Source organism: Thunnus albacares, chromosome 11 (assembly GCF_914725855.1).
Source record: "Thunnus albacares chromosome 11, fThuAlb1.1, whole genome shotgun sequence".
NCBI classification, from domain to species: Eukaryota; Metazoa; Chordata; class Actinopteri; order Scombriformes; family Scombridae; genus Thunnus; species Thunnus albacares.
The window spans coordinates 2,267,636-2,284,194 of record NC_058116.1 but is presented as its reverse complement, the minus strand read 5'-3'; the positions used below and the strand labels follow the sequence as shown (position 1 = coordinate 2,284,194).

The 16,559-nt window shown below is 42.3% G+C and overlaps 1 protein-coding gene across 2 annotated transcripts; it reads right to left on the bottom strand.

Moving 5' to 3' along the window:
• Positions 1 to 173: 173 nt before the first annotated feature.
• Positions 174 to 16,437, bottom strand: cwc22 (CWC22 spliceosome associated protein homolog). Of its 2 annotated transcripts, XM_044366185.1 has the most exons (21): positions 16,333 to 16,437; positions 14,684 to 14,740; positions 14,343 to 14,569; positions 14,056 to 14,069; positions 13,774 to 14,013; positions 13,195 to 13,449; positions 12,928 to 13,056; positions 12,456 to 12,624; positions 10,882 to 10,935; positions 10,621 to 10,756; positions 10,161 to 10,367; positions 9,918 to 9,980; positions 9,735 to 9,827; positions 8,811 to 8,892; positions 8,341 to 8,401; positions 5,435 to 5,512; positions 3,441 to 3,593; positions 3,086 to 3,213; positions 2,335 to 2,436; positions 1,096 to 1,286; positions 174 to 905 (listed from the first exon to the last, which is right to left on the bottom strand). In XM_044366185.1, exons 2-21 carry the CDS (start codon positions 14,736 to 14,738, stop codon positions 391 to 393), a joined length of 2,952 nt encoding a protein of 983 aa, XP_044222120.1. In that variant the 5' UTR covers positions 14,739 to 14,740; positions 16,333 to 16,437; the 3' UTR covers positions 174 to 390. The 2 variants fall into 2 exon arrangements, with proteins under 2 accessions (XP_044222120.1, XP_044222119.1); XM_044366184.1 differs by having other exon boundaries at positions 13,774 to 14,069; positions 16,333 to 16,436.
• Between the last annotated feature and the right edge of the window lie 122 nt (positions 16,438 to 16,559).

Below are 16,559 nucleotides of genomic sequence, written 5' to 3'. Positions count from 1 at the left end.
TTTTTAGTGCTATAACATCAAGCTACTGAGAGATAACATCATAAGTCATAATATGCATGACCACAAGAGGCCGCATGTCTAGAAAAGGTCACTTTAGGTGAAGCTTCCTATGAGTTTGATTGGTCTGGAGCTAGAAACAGTTGAAACAGAAACAGATTAAAAAACAACTAAAGTCACTTTAATGGTTTTTTTTTTTCATTTCATTAACAACAAAAATCAATAATACAAAATACAGACAGACAGTAAGATAGAGAGTAAGACAGGTCCCAAATCCAAAACACCAAGATGAGGTGAAGAAAGGAGTGATGACAGAAGGAGAAGAGGGAGGATACACTTGTCTGTCAGTCATCAGTCCATCGCTGCTGCTTCAGAGCGGAGAGATGAAGGCTTTTATCTCCTCCTCCTCTCCTCTCTCTCTCTGTTCCTGTCTCTGTTCTCTTTATTCCTCTCTCTGTCCCTCTCTCTATCCCTCTGCTTCTCTCCCTCTCTCTCCCTCTCTCTCTTCTCATCGTTCTCCCTCTCTCTCCCTCGCTCTCGCTCTCTCTCTCTGTCCCTCCCTCTGTCTCTCTCCCTCTCTCTCTCTCCGTCTCTCTGTCTGCCTTGAGTGTCCATTTTTCGTCTCCCCTCCTCCTCCTCCTCATCTTCGGCTCTTTCGTCTCGTCTGCTCCGGCGGGCGCCCTCATGCGCGCGCTCGCGGTCACGCTCGCGCTCCTCCACCTCACGTGCGCGGCCTTTCCTCTCCTTCCTCGCCTGCTTCTCGTCGTTACTGTCGTCCTCGTCGTTCTTGCGTCCGGCCCGCTTCCTGTCGGAGGATTTGTCCTTCTTCTTCTTGTCCTTCTCTTTCTTCTTCTTCTCCTCACTTTGTTCTTTTCTCTTCTTCTTCTTCCTGTGTTTGGTGTCTGAGTCTGGAGGACAAGGATGAAAACAAACTCATCTGTTAATCTATGACTCACTCATGTGTCCACCTTCAAGCTCTGATGCCCCAAAACGTTTAAGAAAAGAAACTGGACCTCATTACCCAGAGTGCCTGGGGCAGTGAGGTCACCCACATACACACCTGACATATATAAATACAGTAAATGAATATGGACGCACCTGAGCTGCTGCTACTGCTGGAGGAAGAGTCTGAGGAGTCTGAATCTGATTCGCTGGAGGAATCTGAGGAGGAGGAGTCAGATGAGGAAGAGGAGGAAGAAGAGGACGAGGAGGAGTCGGAGGATTCCACTTCCTGGTTCTGAGTCATGATCATCTTCGGAGCGTTCTTCAAATGTTCCCTCAACTCGTCCCTGAGAGAGAGCGAGAGAAGTGTGTGTGAGATGTGTGTATGAACACACAGTTTGTGTTTGGTTCACGGTTTAAGGCTGCAACTCACCATTATTATTATTATTATTATTATTATTATTATTGATCCTTACAATAATTTCCTCAATTAGTCATTTGGTCTATAAAATATCAGAAAATAGTGAAAAATGCCTGCACATGACAGTGAAAAACTCTCTAGAGCTCAAGGTGACACCATTAAATGTCTTGTTTTGTCCAAGTTCATTTACTACAGTGTAAGACAGGGCTGGCTGATGTATGGAATAGTTGTTATATTTAATTTTTAGTCAAAGTAACAGAAATGACCTCGCTACATTAACCATTTAGAGTCATGACAGTCCCGTAAAAGTGCGTCACAGTTTCTGGGACAGTTGTGACTCCAGGTGGTTGCTGTCTGACTAACAGCTGCATATAAAGGAGGGACAGACTGGGCACACTGGTCTGTGCTCTCACTTTGTGTTTGTTGACGAGCTATCATCTCTGCTTATGAGAGATTCTGCTCGGTTCAGTTTGTCCCTGCCTGTCAGGTAGAGATTTTGTCAAGAATGACAAACATCAACAGATCAATTAGTGAGCTGACCTTTCTGCTCTGTGCTGACACTGATTTAAACTGGATGTGTCTGTATTTAGTTGAAGCATCTGTTACTGACAATCCAGAGCTGTGTGGGAGAACCTCTAGTTTATTCTTCTTATTGTTATTGTTTAACTGTCTGAAAAAATATCATGTTTCAATCTTGCATTCTGGGGACAAAAAAAGAAAAAATATATATGTATCTAGATTTAGTTTATGGCCGTATCACCAAGCCACCAACCATCCAATGTACTTTTGTATTTCTGCTTGAAAATGACTTTGATGGATTATCAAAATAGTTGCTGATTAATAGTTTATGAAGAACATATTCAACCATCACAGATGGCTGGAATGTTCAGGTGTCTACATACTTTTTCACATTGTGTATATGTATGTGTGTATATACTGTATGTTTGTGTGTGTGTGGTAAGAGCAGTCCTTACGTCAGTCCTCCCAGTCCAATAGAGGTGAAGAAGTTGATGGCGAAGCGAGTGTTCCTGGGATTATCACGAGGAAAGAGACCTTCAAAGAACGGCTGCAGGGTCCTAAACACACACACACACACGCACATGCACACGCACACGCACGCGCACAAACACATTTTCTTCATTTATTTTTCAACGTTCTCATTTCTTTCTGTGCTATTCAGTCTCCAGTATTGTTGTGTTTTCCCTACAATATTCATGCTCATATTAAATCTATATTGTTCTTTTTTTTATTATTTCTTAGCTTTGTCTCTTCTCTCAACCAGCCGCTGTTCCATTAGTCTCTCTGTGTTCTCAGAGTTTCTTTCATTGTACTTCTGAAAAGATGAAACTCATCTGACCTATGGCTTGTGGGAGCTGTTATCACTGAATGCTAACAAAATATTTGTTGTTGCATCTTAAAACGTTCAAATGTTCATATTTTTCTGTCCAGTACAGCAGCAGAGACTCACTTGTCTTTGAATATGGAGAGAAAACAGAAAGACTGATGAAAGAAACCCTGGATGAGAAAATACATTGAAGGAGAGGAGCTAGCAGAGGGAGCAGGGACTCAGCTTTCAATACAACACAATTTGAGTTCTCTGTGTAGCAGAGATATGGCTGTCCTGTGTGTGTGTGTGTGTGTGTGTGTGTGTGTGTGTGTGTGTGTGTGTGTGTGTGTGTGTGTGTGTGTGTGTGTGTGCGTGTGTGTGTGCGTGTGTGTTCGTACGGGTCTTTGAGCCTCTGGTTGAGTTTGGGGAGGCCCATGTAGGCGCAGAGCTCCTGGAAAAGGATCTTTACAAAGATCCTGCTGGACGACGTGGTGGTCTCCTCACTTATCCTGATACACTCCAACACCTGGCCGAGAGACATTCACAAGACACAGCACAAAGAGAGAGAGAGAGAGGAAGTAACATGGATTATGAGCTAAATCAATTAGAATAATCCTATAAAAATAATGTGTGTTTAATCTTAGTTTAGTAGGTTGAAATGGATTTAAAGGCTGTGTTGCTCTATGTGTGTGTGTGTGTGTGTGTGTGTGTGTGTGTGTGTGTGTGTGTGTGTGTGTATGTGAGAATCCTTACACTCCAGGGGACAGAGTCCGTGTACAGGAGGTGAGCGAACAGTCGGGCCACGTTCCTCAGTTTGTTGGTCTCCAGTCGGTGAATTGTGTCGTACTGCTCAGCAAAGATCCCCTCAAAACTCTCCATGTACTCCTTCTTCAGCAGACAGAACCTCTGCACACACACACACACACGCGCGCGCACACACACACACACACACACACACGTTTTAAAGCCCCTGACAATGTGCCTTCATATCTGAAGTGTTTCTCTGTAACGTTTAAGTACACACTGTGTTCACTGCCTGATGTTTACAACATATAATTTTTTTAGAATTTGTTGAATTGAATCATTTATTTGACAAGACAAATGGTTTTGTATCAGACTGTGGAGCATGTATCTAGATAAACATCATATGGACTGTGGATATTTTCCCATCACTGACATTGGAATTAGGAAGCAACCTTCTTACAGCCAGTATGAAGAGATGGAACAATAACACTAACCAAAATGCACATATGAACATGTCAGTATTGTTTTAAGACAGACTTGAAAAATGTGAACCTATCCTTAATTATTCATGGCTATCAATGGCAATCAAGTTGATAAAAAACAGTGTTGGGTTTTATTTATCAATGTGTCTGTGTCAGTGTAGTTTGATCAGATTTGATCCTCAGAAATTCAGGAGTAACGACACACTTTTATAGCTGAGTAACTCTAAACACACAGTACATACTATACATGGACTATAAAGGGATTTGAAGAAATTTGGTAGCCTAGCAACATATGACGGATGACGAGCCGAGCAGGACACCGGACGTGTTGCTGGTTCGTTATTCTGTCCGTCCCTCGGTGAATGGTTGTGTGTGTGTGTGTTCAGCACATTTTTACAGCTGACTGTCTGCTTAATATTTTGTATGCCAGCCTTTGTTTTTGATGGGCATGGATGATATCAGATCCTCTGTCGTTCTTCACAGATGATTGCTGGAGAGGTTTTGTTGCTCTACCTTCCATTTTAAATACTCTAAAGGTGTTGTTGTTGTTGTGTTGGTCAGGGTTTGACCAGGTCATAGTTTTTTCTTCTTTAAAAACTCTTGTGTGATTTTTGCAGTGTGTTTGGGATCATTGTCATGTTGGGAGTCATTCTTTCATTCAGTATTTGGGTATACAAACTTGCATTCATAGTGCCATCTATAAATATCATCTCCCCTACACCTTTGGCACTAATGCAGCTCCGTATCAGCACACTCCCACCTCTATGTTTGGACAGCCAGCGCTGTGCAGTCACTGTGGTAGTCCACAGGTCCACACCAAACATGCTGGACCCCATCTGATCCAGAAAAATGTATTTTGGTTTCATCTGATCAAAGAACATGCAGCCAGTATTAAGGCTTTTTTTTTCATGTTCTTTGGTAAAGTTTAATCATGCAGTTTTGTTTTTGACTGTAGAGGTCAACTTCATTCAAGGGCTGAACAGTCACTGAAACACCAATTTCCACAGATAATCCTTGTGCTGAGTCCAAAGTACTTGTTCGTCTGTTTTCAACACGAGTTTGCGTAAAACAGCAAATTGCGCATGCTTTCATTTCTCCAGGACGGCCACTGCACCGTCTGTTTTTGGTAGCATGGGTCCTCCAGTACCTCCTCACCACTGCTGCAACTGTGTTTTGGCTTCTGATCAGTAGCCTACTGAGGATCTTGTATCCTCTCCCATCTTAATGAAGCCTCACAATCTGGCTTCTTTCTTGTTCAGGTAATTCCTCACCATGTGGAGCCATGTTGCATGAGACACAATCCAGACCAACACTGTGAAAACTGTGGTGTTCAAAGGTTCTTTTATAACCTTGTTCAGGCAATTAGTCTGAATTGGAAGTGTTCCATTGTCACACTAGTAATCACTTTTTTGGATTGGGGTTGTACTTTGAGGCCTATTTTTTTTCCAATGTAGTCTATCTAACCTGTTTGTTTGTGTGTGTGTGTGTGTGTGTGTGTGTGTGTGTGTGTGTGTGTCTCACCCCGGCCAGCAGACCAAAGAACTTCTCGTAGGTTCTCTGTTGAGCGCAGCAGTCCAGGATCATGTTGCACAGCTCCTTCTGTTGACACAAACATAACATTTCTTGTTAATAACATACATACAGACACACATTAAAAATAACATCATGTTGATGCAAAATCTGAACCAGTGCGTTTGTTTTACGCAGCTGTAATAATGAAACCTGCAGCTGACTGGACAGCAGATACTTGTGTACTGTTATTACACAAGTTATTAAACCACTATATTGTGTAGTTCTCATTCTGATAACATGAAACATCTCTTAGACTCTTTATTCATGTTAAAGCTTCTTAGCCAGCTGTGATCTGATTGGATAATGATAAATGAGGTGTAGTGCTGAGGCAAGGCTCGGAGATAAAACCACTGCTCAACACCGTTTGTTTTGATCAGGTATGCAATGTGTAGAGAGCAGATGTGATGACATGTCCTCAGATGTCAGTGATGTAACACACAGACACAACAGCATAGTAGAAATAGAGTAGTAGATTAGCAGTCAACAGTCGTTAAGGCTGTGGAGCCTGCAGGAGGAACAACGTTTCATCATGGCTTTTACTGCTTTGGTTCATGTTGAAGTCTGTGCTCTTATCATGACCACTGATACTCTGAGTGACATTTGATGTACAGTTAGAAAATAAAAAAAAATAAAACAAACAAAAATAACTGAACTGATCTGCCAGTTTCTGTCATCATCATCGTCCTCCTCTTCCTCTTCCTCTTCTGGCTGAACTGCCACAATCCTGATATTCTGTTTTCAGCCTCTATACGCACTTTCCCCCCCTTTTTTTATGTTGTGTATGTTGTTTTCTCACAGTGGGTCGTATACAGAAATGAATGACATCCGCAGTAGATGATGTGCATCCTCATCACACTTATAGGAAGCACCACTGCTATATTTTAGGTTTCAATCAGGTGCTTCTCAATCAGAAAAGGCAGCGATCCCAGGTCTAAAACATTTCTACAACATTTATGCTTTGTGATTTCTGTATTTTAATATAAAGTATGGCTGTTAAATATGTCACATTATTTTAAAGTGTATTAAATGTGTGAGGAAACACATTTAAAACTTTCAGAACATTTATACTTCATTTCTAAGATCCATCATTTTCAAGAAAGTGGGCCCTGGCTCTGTTGGGGTGTGTGTGTGAGAGAGAGAGAGAGACAGAGCCTGTGAGAATAGTGTGTCAGAGGACAAACATATTCAAAGAGTGTATGTGTGTGTGTGTGTGTGTGTGTTCCAGCTGTTGTGTTGAGTGATTCAGTCCTGATGCTGATGAAACTCTGGTTGACAAGGTCATCAGCTCTGACCTCTCTCACACACACAAACACACACTCAGTTTACGTCAAGACACTTGTGAGGACTGTTGATGCAGAGTACAGCAGGTGTTTCCTCTCATGTTCTCTGTAGCTTCAGATGCAGCTACATTTAGGATTCACATCAATAAAGTCATTTTAAAAGCCTTTTTGGAACCTGAGATGAGTGACATTGCCTTTTCATCAGTCCACAGTGTGTTTGGCATTGAGGTGCTTTCTGTAGTGCCGGCGGTGCTGCTGGTTGACGGACAATAAAAATGGACGCGGCTTTGTTTCGCCTTCAAAACTGGTGAATGACTTTGTGTTTTGCATTTCAATTAGCGGCTCTGTCATTCTATTTACTGGATCTGGGGAAGGTTAGAAACCCTAGAAATATTACCCCTGAACACATGATTTAGTCCTCATCCTAAAAAGCCTTTTCTCTTCTAACACTGAATTGAAAACATACTGTTTGAAAATACAAACAAGCATGTGAACTAAGCTGCCAAACATGCTTATTAAAACTAAATAACAGTCTGACCTGCTTGTTATACTTGAATACTGGAGCTAACTAGTTCTGCACTGCAATATCCACGTCTTCCACATGGACCATCAGCTGGGGAGGATGCTAACTTCTTTGCCTGGGACATGTTAGCTTTAGCCTCAGTCTTTGAGCATGATATCATGTATGTAGCTATCAAGTACATATTTAAGGGTTCATGTTTTAATATGAGTGGGCTGGACACATTCAAAGTGTTACAACTAACTCTAGTGGCAGTTGTCATTTCTGCTGACAAAGATGACAACTGACAGTTAGATAGGAGACACCTCTCTGAAGAGATGCCACGGAGACAAACATCAAACACACCAACAGGTCCTCACAAAGATGCAAACAATAACACACACACACACACACACAGAGCTGATTGTCCTCTGATACATGATGTTTCTCATAGCGCTTTCTATCACACGCACACACAGCTGACCTGTAACTGCCAATGTCTGAAAGTAACTATTACACATCCTGGCCTCAGGACCACACACACACACACACACACACACACAGATGTGAATCTTCTAACAAGCAAAAGACACACATGCAGTGTGTTTACAGCAATGTGGAAGCTACATCTTCATCCACAAACAATGAACTTGTTTAACAGCACGACCTGCTGGTCAGCAGTGTGTTTGGATGATGAAGATATTCAATTTATCGTGATAACACAACAGCTGTAAATCCTCACATTTCAGTTTGGCATTTTTGCTCAATAAATGATGTAATGATTGATTGATTGACACGATCGTTGCAGATTAATTCTCTCCGTCAACTAATCGATTAATCGAGTAATTGATGAAGTGATTGGTGTTTTCATTTCAGTATTCCTTGTATCCCCTGTGGAAAAACTCAATCCTGAGGTGAACATTGAGAGAAAGACAACTTCTCACATTTATACTCATTTATACTGAGTCATTGCAGCCTTTTACATCATAAAAGTGTCTGTGTGTGTGTGTGTGTGTGTGTGTGTGTGTGTGTGTGTGTGTGTGTGTGTGTGTGTGTGTGTGTGTGTGTGAACTCACCGTCTGGGTGTCAGGAAAGTCCATCTTGATCAGTTTGTGAGCACACTCCTCAAAGTCCAAACTGCAGAAACAATCAATCAGTTTAAAAGTGTAAATCAGTGAGTTCATGTGTAATTGTGTGTGTGTGTGTGTGTGTGTGTGTGTGCACTCTTGTTTGAAAAAATTACACACATTCTGTACATAAACACACAATCTGTTGCAGTGTTTCATCCTGGTCTCCAAACCTGTGAACAGTTCTTCAATAAAACCATGGTAACTAGGCTACACACACACACACACACACACACACACACACACACACACACACACACACACACACACACACACACCTTTAAATATTAGTCCAAGTCCATCAAATATAGCAGGAGCTGTAAATAACTGCCAACACCCCGGGAGACAAGTGAGTCACTAAGTGTGTGAGTGTGTATTCGAGTGTGTGTTACACTGCACACGTTTGTGTGTGTGTGTACCTGGACTGTATAGCGAGGTAGATGGTTCTTCTGAAAGCAACCAGGTTGACTTCTGTTTTATCAAAGATGGTGACCTTCTCACCTGAGGGAGGGAGAGGGAGGGAGGGAGAGAGGGAGAGGTCATCTTTAAGGTTGTGTATTGTGTCAACATCAGCTTCATATTAGAACAGTGAACAGTAAACAGGATGAGTGAGGTGTCCTTTAACTCTCCATATAAGCTTCACACTGCAATTTATCTCCTTTCTACCTCCTAACTTTAAGCTTTATGACAAGGTCAGTTTGATTTGTGAACTACTTGACTTTTTATCTGACATTTTAAAGCAGTACTCCAGTGATATAGACCTGCACTTTCATAAAGCTGTGGGACTTGTTAGAGACAGATCAAAGATAAAGTCAATGATTCTAATCCAATACACCTTTTGACCAATTCAGCGAGTATCTTCTCATAGTCTGATAGCTGTCCCTTCTGTGTGCTCTGTTAAAGGGCATGTAAACACAGTGGCTCAGAGTGAGCCAAACAACACTATTCCAGCCAATCAGCAGGGGGCGTTGATGCTCATGCACAGGACAGGGGGAAGTCATCAGAGCAGCTGTCTGTGTGAGGAGACGAAAGTCTCCCGTCTCCAGCCCCCGTTGAGTGGTGAGGGAGGCATCAGAGCTGAGATATTCTGACTTTTAATCCCTAGTATGAATCAAAAACACTGGATCCTATGTTTTCTATAATGCAACTAGATAGTATCTTTTCATTTGAGCCTCCCTGCTTGTTAACGACAGACGTCTTTCAAACCCCACCCCCTGATGACATCACTAAAACATCATCAGGGGACATTATACAACTGTTTTCACAGGCTGAGCAGTAAAATCAGCAGAATGAGCCTTTAATTTGAGAAAGAAAAGGTCAGCATGTCGACCCGTCTCGCTTACCTTCTTCCTCCTCGTTCTCATCTTCGTCATCTTCATCTTCGTCGCTGCCGTCTCCCTCCTCCCCTGAATCGCTGCTGCCCTCGTCCAGGATATCTGACAGGAAGTCAAATCTGATTGGTTAAACTGTGAAGGGAGTGACAGCTGATTAGATGGTCAGAGTGCGACGTCTGTGTGCGTTCTCACCTCTTTTTATGGTTTTGTATTTCTCCTCATTCTCCAGGAAGTCTGGGTCCATCTTAAACACATCTAAGTGACAGACACACACGCACACACGCACACACACACACACACACACACACACACACACACACACACACACACACACACACAGATTAGGGCTACATGTATCACAGTTCATTTCATTAACAGATTTCAGTTTCTAATATAGACTGCAGACAGAGTTTTAGAGCTCTCTCTGTGTCTTACTGAGGATGTCCTCGGGGTTGTACTCGTCGTCCAGCGGCAGCATGTGGGTGAACTGGTCGTCCTCCTCCACCAGATCCAGGCCCTCTGGGATCACTGGATGATCTTTGAAACCGTCCTTCCTGATGGCAAACATCACCTCGATCATATACTGGACCCTCTTATCAATGGCCGACTCATGGAGGACGTTCCTGAGACGCTCAAATATGGCTGAAAAGAGAGAAAAGAGAGACACGTTGGCTGCTGATACAACAACAGCTTTGTAACAAAGCATGTTTGTTAAAGTTGAAGTTAAAGTTTGGATCCTAACAATGGCTCTGAAATGGATTATTACATTACTTGTACTTATCACAATGATTTGTTCCCTGTTGATCAACCAGTCATATCAGCTCTAACTGAGGCTCATCTCAAACTATGAGGGACAATGATAACTGTGAATGAACAGTTGTATCTGTAAGTGTACCGTTGATTCCTCGGGGGGAGACCTCGGTCAGTTTGAGTCCACACTCCTTCAGGAAGGAGATGGCGACCTCCACGCTGTCGTCGGTCGGACGCTCCAGCAGCAGAGTGAGCATCTCCAGACACAGAACCTCGTGGGCCTGTGGGCGAGAGACACCGGAGCAGAAAAACAGAGAGAGAGAGAGGGAAGTAAACACACCTCATTAGAGCTGAACATCAACACTGAAACCCCTCATCATTAATACAGTCAGACGGCAGGACGTACCACGTTCTGGTTGATGAGGTGAGCCACAAACTTTGAGGCTGTCAGGCACTGTTGCTGAAAAACAAAAGAAAGACTGGTTTTAATACATCACTAAAACTAACAACAACAGGACACTTATTGCAGATTTCAAGAAACACTTTGAAAGACTAAGTTTTGACAAGATGGAAAAGCAGGCCATGACACACAGGACTGATGAGCCCCGATAATCTAATGTCTCCTACACAAACAAGGAGAACAGCGAGTTCTAATCAAGCAGTCTGATGTGTGTGGAGGTGTGTGTGTGGTTATTCTGTAGCAGCCTGGTGTCATTCTCAGGTGGTTTCATGAAGACAGTTGTGAGAAATGACTCTGCTGTCTGGCACTTCTCAAATCAGACGCTGCAGATTTATTATATATATATATATATATATATATATATATATATATATATATATATATATATATATATATATATATATATATATATATATATATATATATATATATATATATATATATATTCTGGTATAAATCTGCTATGGACAACAGATAATGTAAGAATCACTCATAGTAATTTATAGAGGTTTCTGCTTTAACCACATTAAAAGTTTTTTTTTATACTGAACACATCTACTGGTTGGAAAGCCTTTAATGAAACTGTTTGAATGTTTATTTACATTTGAAGCATTAATCTGTTATTGTTGTGTATTTGCTCTGAGTATTTAATTTGCCAGTCGAGTGACATAAACAGACGTGGTTCTGAGACATCTATTCTCAGCACAACATCCACCAAATTTCCACCTAAATACCAACAACTGGCTTTGCACTGCTTCACTTGAATGAACCTCTTCTCCCACCTGTGCACAATGTGCTCTGTGCTTGGCATCAAAACACCACACAGACACACACACACACACACACACACACACACACACCAGACACACACACACAGACACACACACACACAGACACACAGACACACACACACACACACACACAGACACACACACACACAGACACACACACACACAGACACACACAGACACACACACACACCAGACACACACACACACAGACACACAGACACACACACACACACACAGACACACACACACACACAGACACACACACACAGACACACACACACAGACACAGACACACACACACACCAGACACACACACACACACACACCAGACACACACACACCAGACACACACACACACAGACACACACACACACACACACCAGACACACACACACACAGACACACACACACACAGACACACACACACACACAGACACACACACACACACACACACACACACACACACACACACACACCAGACACACACACACACACAGCTACTTTCAAGTTCAGGAAAATACCAAACTGTAAGAGCATGGGATGAGCTGGTTGTTGCACCATCACAGAAATAGAGCTATGCTCATGTTCATTTGTGTCTTTTAGGGCTCAAAATTCAAAAGGCATTCATAATCTATTCATCCACTAATCAACAACTGTATGGTGTGTGTTTTCTACTTCTCTCTATCAGACAGATGAGGAAACAGACAGGTGGTCAGACAGACAGGTACCTTGAGGTTGCGACGGTAGCTTCTCCTGAAGGTCAGGATGAGGCGTTTGAGGATCAGCTCTCCGATCTGAGGGAACTTGGAGTTGATGATGGCGACGACAGCAGCGTATACATGGGTGAAGATAGGAGATGCTGCCTGAGCCTGCAGCACTGAGCGAGCCAGCAGACCCCTGACAGACAGACAAGGAGACAGGTACACAGACAGGATGTCAGAGAGACAAGCAAGTCAAGAAAAGTTGGTTGTTTCTCTTGAACCAATCACACTAATCAGGGGAAGGGACTTAAAACAAGACAGAAAAATTATATTTACATTATGCATTTTTCTACTCATCACAAACAAAATCAAACAGTGAGTTCAAATAACACTTCTACATTCTAAGCAGTAGCTGCTAAAGCTACTAATACTGCCGTAGAAGATGCTTTATTTGAATACTGAGTGTCGTAGTGATGTGTGTTGGTGTGTTAAAGTTCACCTCCCCCTGACGATATTCTCCTGCAGCAGCTCCTGGATGATGTTGACAATGTTGGAAACGTTGACTTTATTGATCAGACCGTTGATGGACTTCTTCAGGGCCTCCCAGCTCATCCTCTGATAGGCCAGGCTGCACAGTGGGTGGGGAATTATTGGTAACATTAACATAGACGGTAACAGGAAGTGATCAGCAGGAATGTGAAGTATAGAGGATTTACACCGGGATCATGTCTAATCCTATAAAAGAAAGAATTAAGCGCACATTTACCTGCTCTTGTCACTGATTTGCTGCTGCATCATGCGCAGCCTGGCGGGGGGGATGTAAGCTCCGCCCGTCCTCGTCAGGATGGGGTCGAGCTCTTCCTTCTTCTTCTTGACCGGCGGCTCATCAGCCGCCACCGGCTCCCTGTCAGTCGGAGGGGAAGGGGAGCGACCCCGCCTCCTGTGATCGAACTCTGCGTCCCGATTGGTCCGCCGCTCAAAGCGCCTGTCCCTGTCATCATACCGATCGTTGTAGCGATCCCTGGGTGAGACAAAAACAAATTAAATTCCAGGTTCAGTTTGCAGGGTACACTCAAGCCTGGCTTTTCATTATAAGCCTGGCTGTTAACTAAATCAATGTCCTATGAAATGATTTTAGAGAAGAATATTAAGAGATATATGACACAGATCAAAATGAAATATTCTTATAGGTTCTTAGTTTTATTAATTTTTCTCCTTTTCATTTGTAGTTTGTCTTTTTTTTTTTTTACTAAGAATCTTTTGTGAAGAATTGTGTTGGTAGATATTTAAAATATAAATAAACATGGTTTCATATAATCTTGAACATCAACAAGCTGTGTGTTACCGTGCATAGCGTCCTCTGTCGTAATGCTGCCGCTCCCAGTCTCTCCCTCTGGACCTGGATCTGTCTCGCTCTCTGGATCTGGATCTGTCTCTCTCTCTGGATCTGGATCTGTCTCTCCCTCTGGATCTGGATCTGTCTCTCCCTCTGGACCTGGATCTGTCTCTTTCTCTGGATTTGGATTTGGATCTGGATCTGTCATGTCCCCTGGACCTGGATCTGTCTCGCTCTCTGGACCTGGATCTGTCTCGCTCTCGGGAGCTGGATCTGTCTCGCTCTCTGGACCTGGATCTGGATCTCTGTAAAAACAAACAAACAGAGTGTCAGCAGTGTTTTTTACTGTTTTTTTCCCCCAAAATGTTCAACTGTACTGTACATAATAACTTCAACCTCGATAGCAACTTGAAGTTCATCCTTCACAACACCACATTCAACCTCAACACCATCACTAATAAAAACACCTTTGCACCAATGACTATGATTACAAGAAATCAGGTTACTGAGAGACATCAGGTTATTTACATGCACTGTGTTAACCTGCCTACTGTAAAACTGAAGTTTGCATTCCTTACTTTGATCTGAGCCACGCTGCTCCTTATCTTCCTCGTTGCCCCGTGATGTTCATCCTCATCATCATCATCACTACTGCTGCTGTCTGAGCTGCTAGAGGCCGGGCTCCTGGAGGGGGGACGGTCTGCAGGACTGGCCTGAAGGGACAACCTCTCTCTGGGGCTTTTCTCAACAGAGTCAGCCTGTTGGGGCCTCTCTCCTGCTGGACTGGACTCCTCCTCTGACTGTCCTGAAGACAGAGAGAGAGAGAGAACGGCATTAGGATATCAGGTGGGTATAAATACTACAGCTACTTGTACAGTTACTACAACAATACAGCACAATGACAGCAGGTTTTACTCACCACTGTGTTCTCTCTGAGCAGGACTGGGACTGCGGCTTCTGCTTGGAGAGTCCATATCTGAAACAAAACACACACAGCTTTAAGATTATAAAAAATGTGTGATAAATAATCTCATTGACAGAGAGATGCAGTAAATTATGTTATCCAGTCTGTAAGTTATGTAGCTTCATAAAATAAACAGACATGTAATACAGACTGATCTGTTACATTTATGTGAATGGAGTGATGTCTGTACATATAGAGCCACAGAGGCAGCTCTGTTGTTCTGTCCAGTTAAAACATGAAGCTTCACTGATCATTCAGACAAACTAATGTGGCAGCTATAAGTGTTAGATTTCATCTGTTCTGAATATAAACTCTTAATAAAGTGACATATTAACAGTCCTAGAGCGAAAATTACAACGGTCTGGATCAAAATCTCTGCCGCTGCCTTTGAGTATTGTTGGATCACAAGGTATACTGGGTAATGTAGGCCCAGCAAGGGCACTCCTCTCTACGCCAAAACGCTGACGGAAAGTGGAAACTGAAAACCAGTGACACTGAGAAAAAACTGAACCCATAAAAAAAAAAAAAACAGACATGAAGAAACAAATCTGAAGATTGACATTGAAAAATACATTGCAATGCAAAAAATATCAAAATAAAACAAGCTAATAAGATTGTAATTTTTTTTAAATGCCCATGTTTTATTTTTCAGCTGAACTTTTTTTTCCAACACAAATGTGTCAATGCCAATGTTTCCCTTTTCAGTTCAGGTTTTGTTTTCAATGCCAAAATTTAACTGTCACTCTTTTGGCTTAATAGTTTTCCTGTTGAGCTGCGGTGAAGTATAGTAACAAAAAGACTGTAACATTGAAAGATATCTGCTTGATTTGATTCATTTGGATGCTGTAGCTTCATATTAGCTTCAGATAAACTTTTAAATACATTTTTGCACAGAAGGAGGACTGTGAATTTTACATTGTAAGTGCATTATGAAGGGATTTTCTAATGGTCAGTATGAACAGGAGGAATGATTACAGCAAGAAAAACATGTTTCACTGTTCATTTGGGCTCCTGACTGTTGTTTTAAGACAGACTTGTCTTGTTGTTTCATGAGCAAAGATCAGGACATGTTACTGTTTGAGATTTTCAAATGTTATATTTCAGCTCTGTCTCAATATTAATGTCAGAGACAGATATCTCACAATCTCGGCAGATAGATAAATTACCAGCATGTGGCTTGTTTTGTTATTTGGGTGAACTGACCCTTTAAAAGATGCCTGGAGAGTTTCAGGTGATGCTTTAAAGAGTTAAACCTGTAGACAACTGACAAGACGCACCAACACTACGTGAAGTGAACGTATCTCAGACCGGATTTGATACTCATGTCAACTATAAAAGAAGTCCGTACTTCTAAATTAGTCATGTAAGGTTACTTTGACCAAGTTATTAAAACAAATACTCTACTTGTGACTACAAAACTATTTCCAACGAACGTCTGGGTTTTATGGCCATGTGTGTTTGGGTGAGTTAGTTAGCTCGTCTGCTAATGCTACCTTACCTCCAGTTGATTATCAGCTAGTCTGTCGCTGAAACCGACCGTATTTGAAGAGATATTCTGCCTTCTTTTGCTATTCTGTCTATTTTTAGCGTTTATATCGTCTTACCGTTCTGTTTTCCGGCGTTTCGTCCCTCCGGTAAATCAGTGCCGTTATGGCGGAAAACTTCCTACAATAACCTTCAATACTTCCTGCAAGTCAGGGGTCACTTCCGGATTTCATCGCCAGGTTTGAACGGAGGACTCGCCCCCTGGTGGTGATCATCATCACCTCCTCCAAGGATGTTGTGTTTTTAGTTCCTTGTTAGTAAGGATAGGGAAACTAGGAATGATCGA

Excerpts from the sequence above, each read along its gene's own strand:
- cwc22 (XM_044366184.1), bottom strand. The coding sequence starts at position 14,738 with ATGGACTCTCCAAGCAGAAGCCGCAGTCCCAGTCCTGCTCAGAGAGAA. Across the intron at positions 8,893-9,734 it reads TGAGAACGAGGAGGAAGAAG|GTGAGAAGGTCACCATCTTT; the intron begins GTAAGCGAGACG and ends TCCCTCCCTCAG. Across the intron at positions 8,402-8,810 it reads TACCTCGCTATACAGTCCAG|TTTGGACTTTGAGGAGTGTG; the intron begins GTACACACACAC and ends TTGTTTCTGCAG.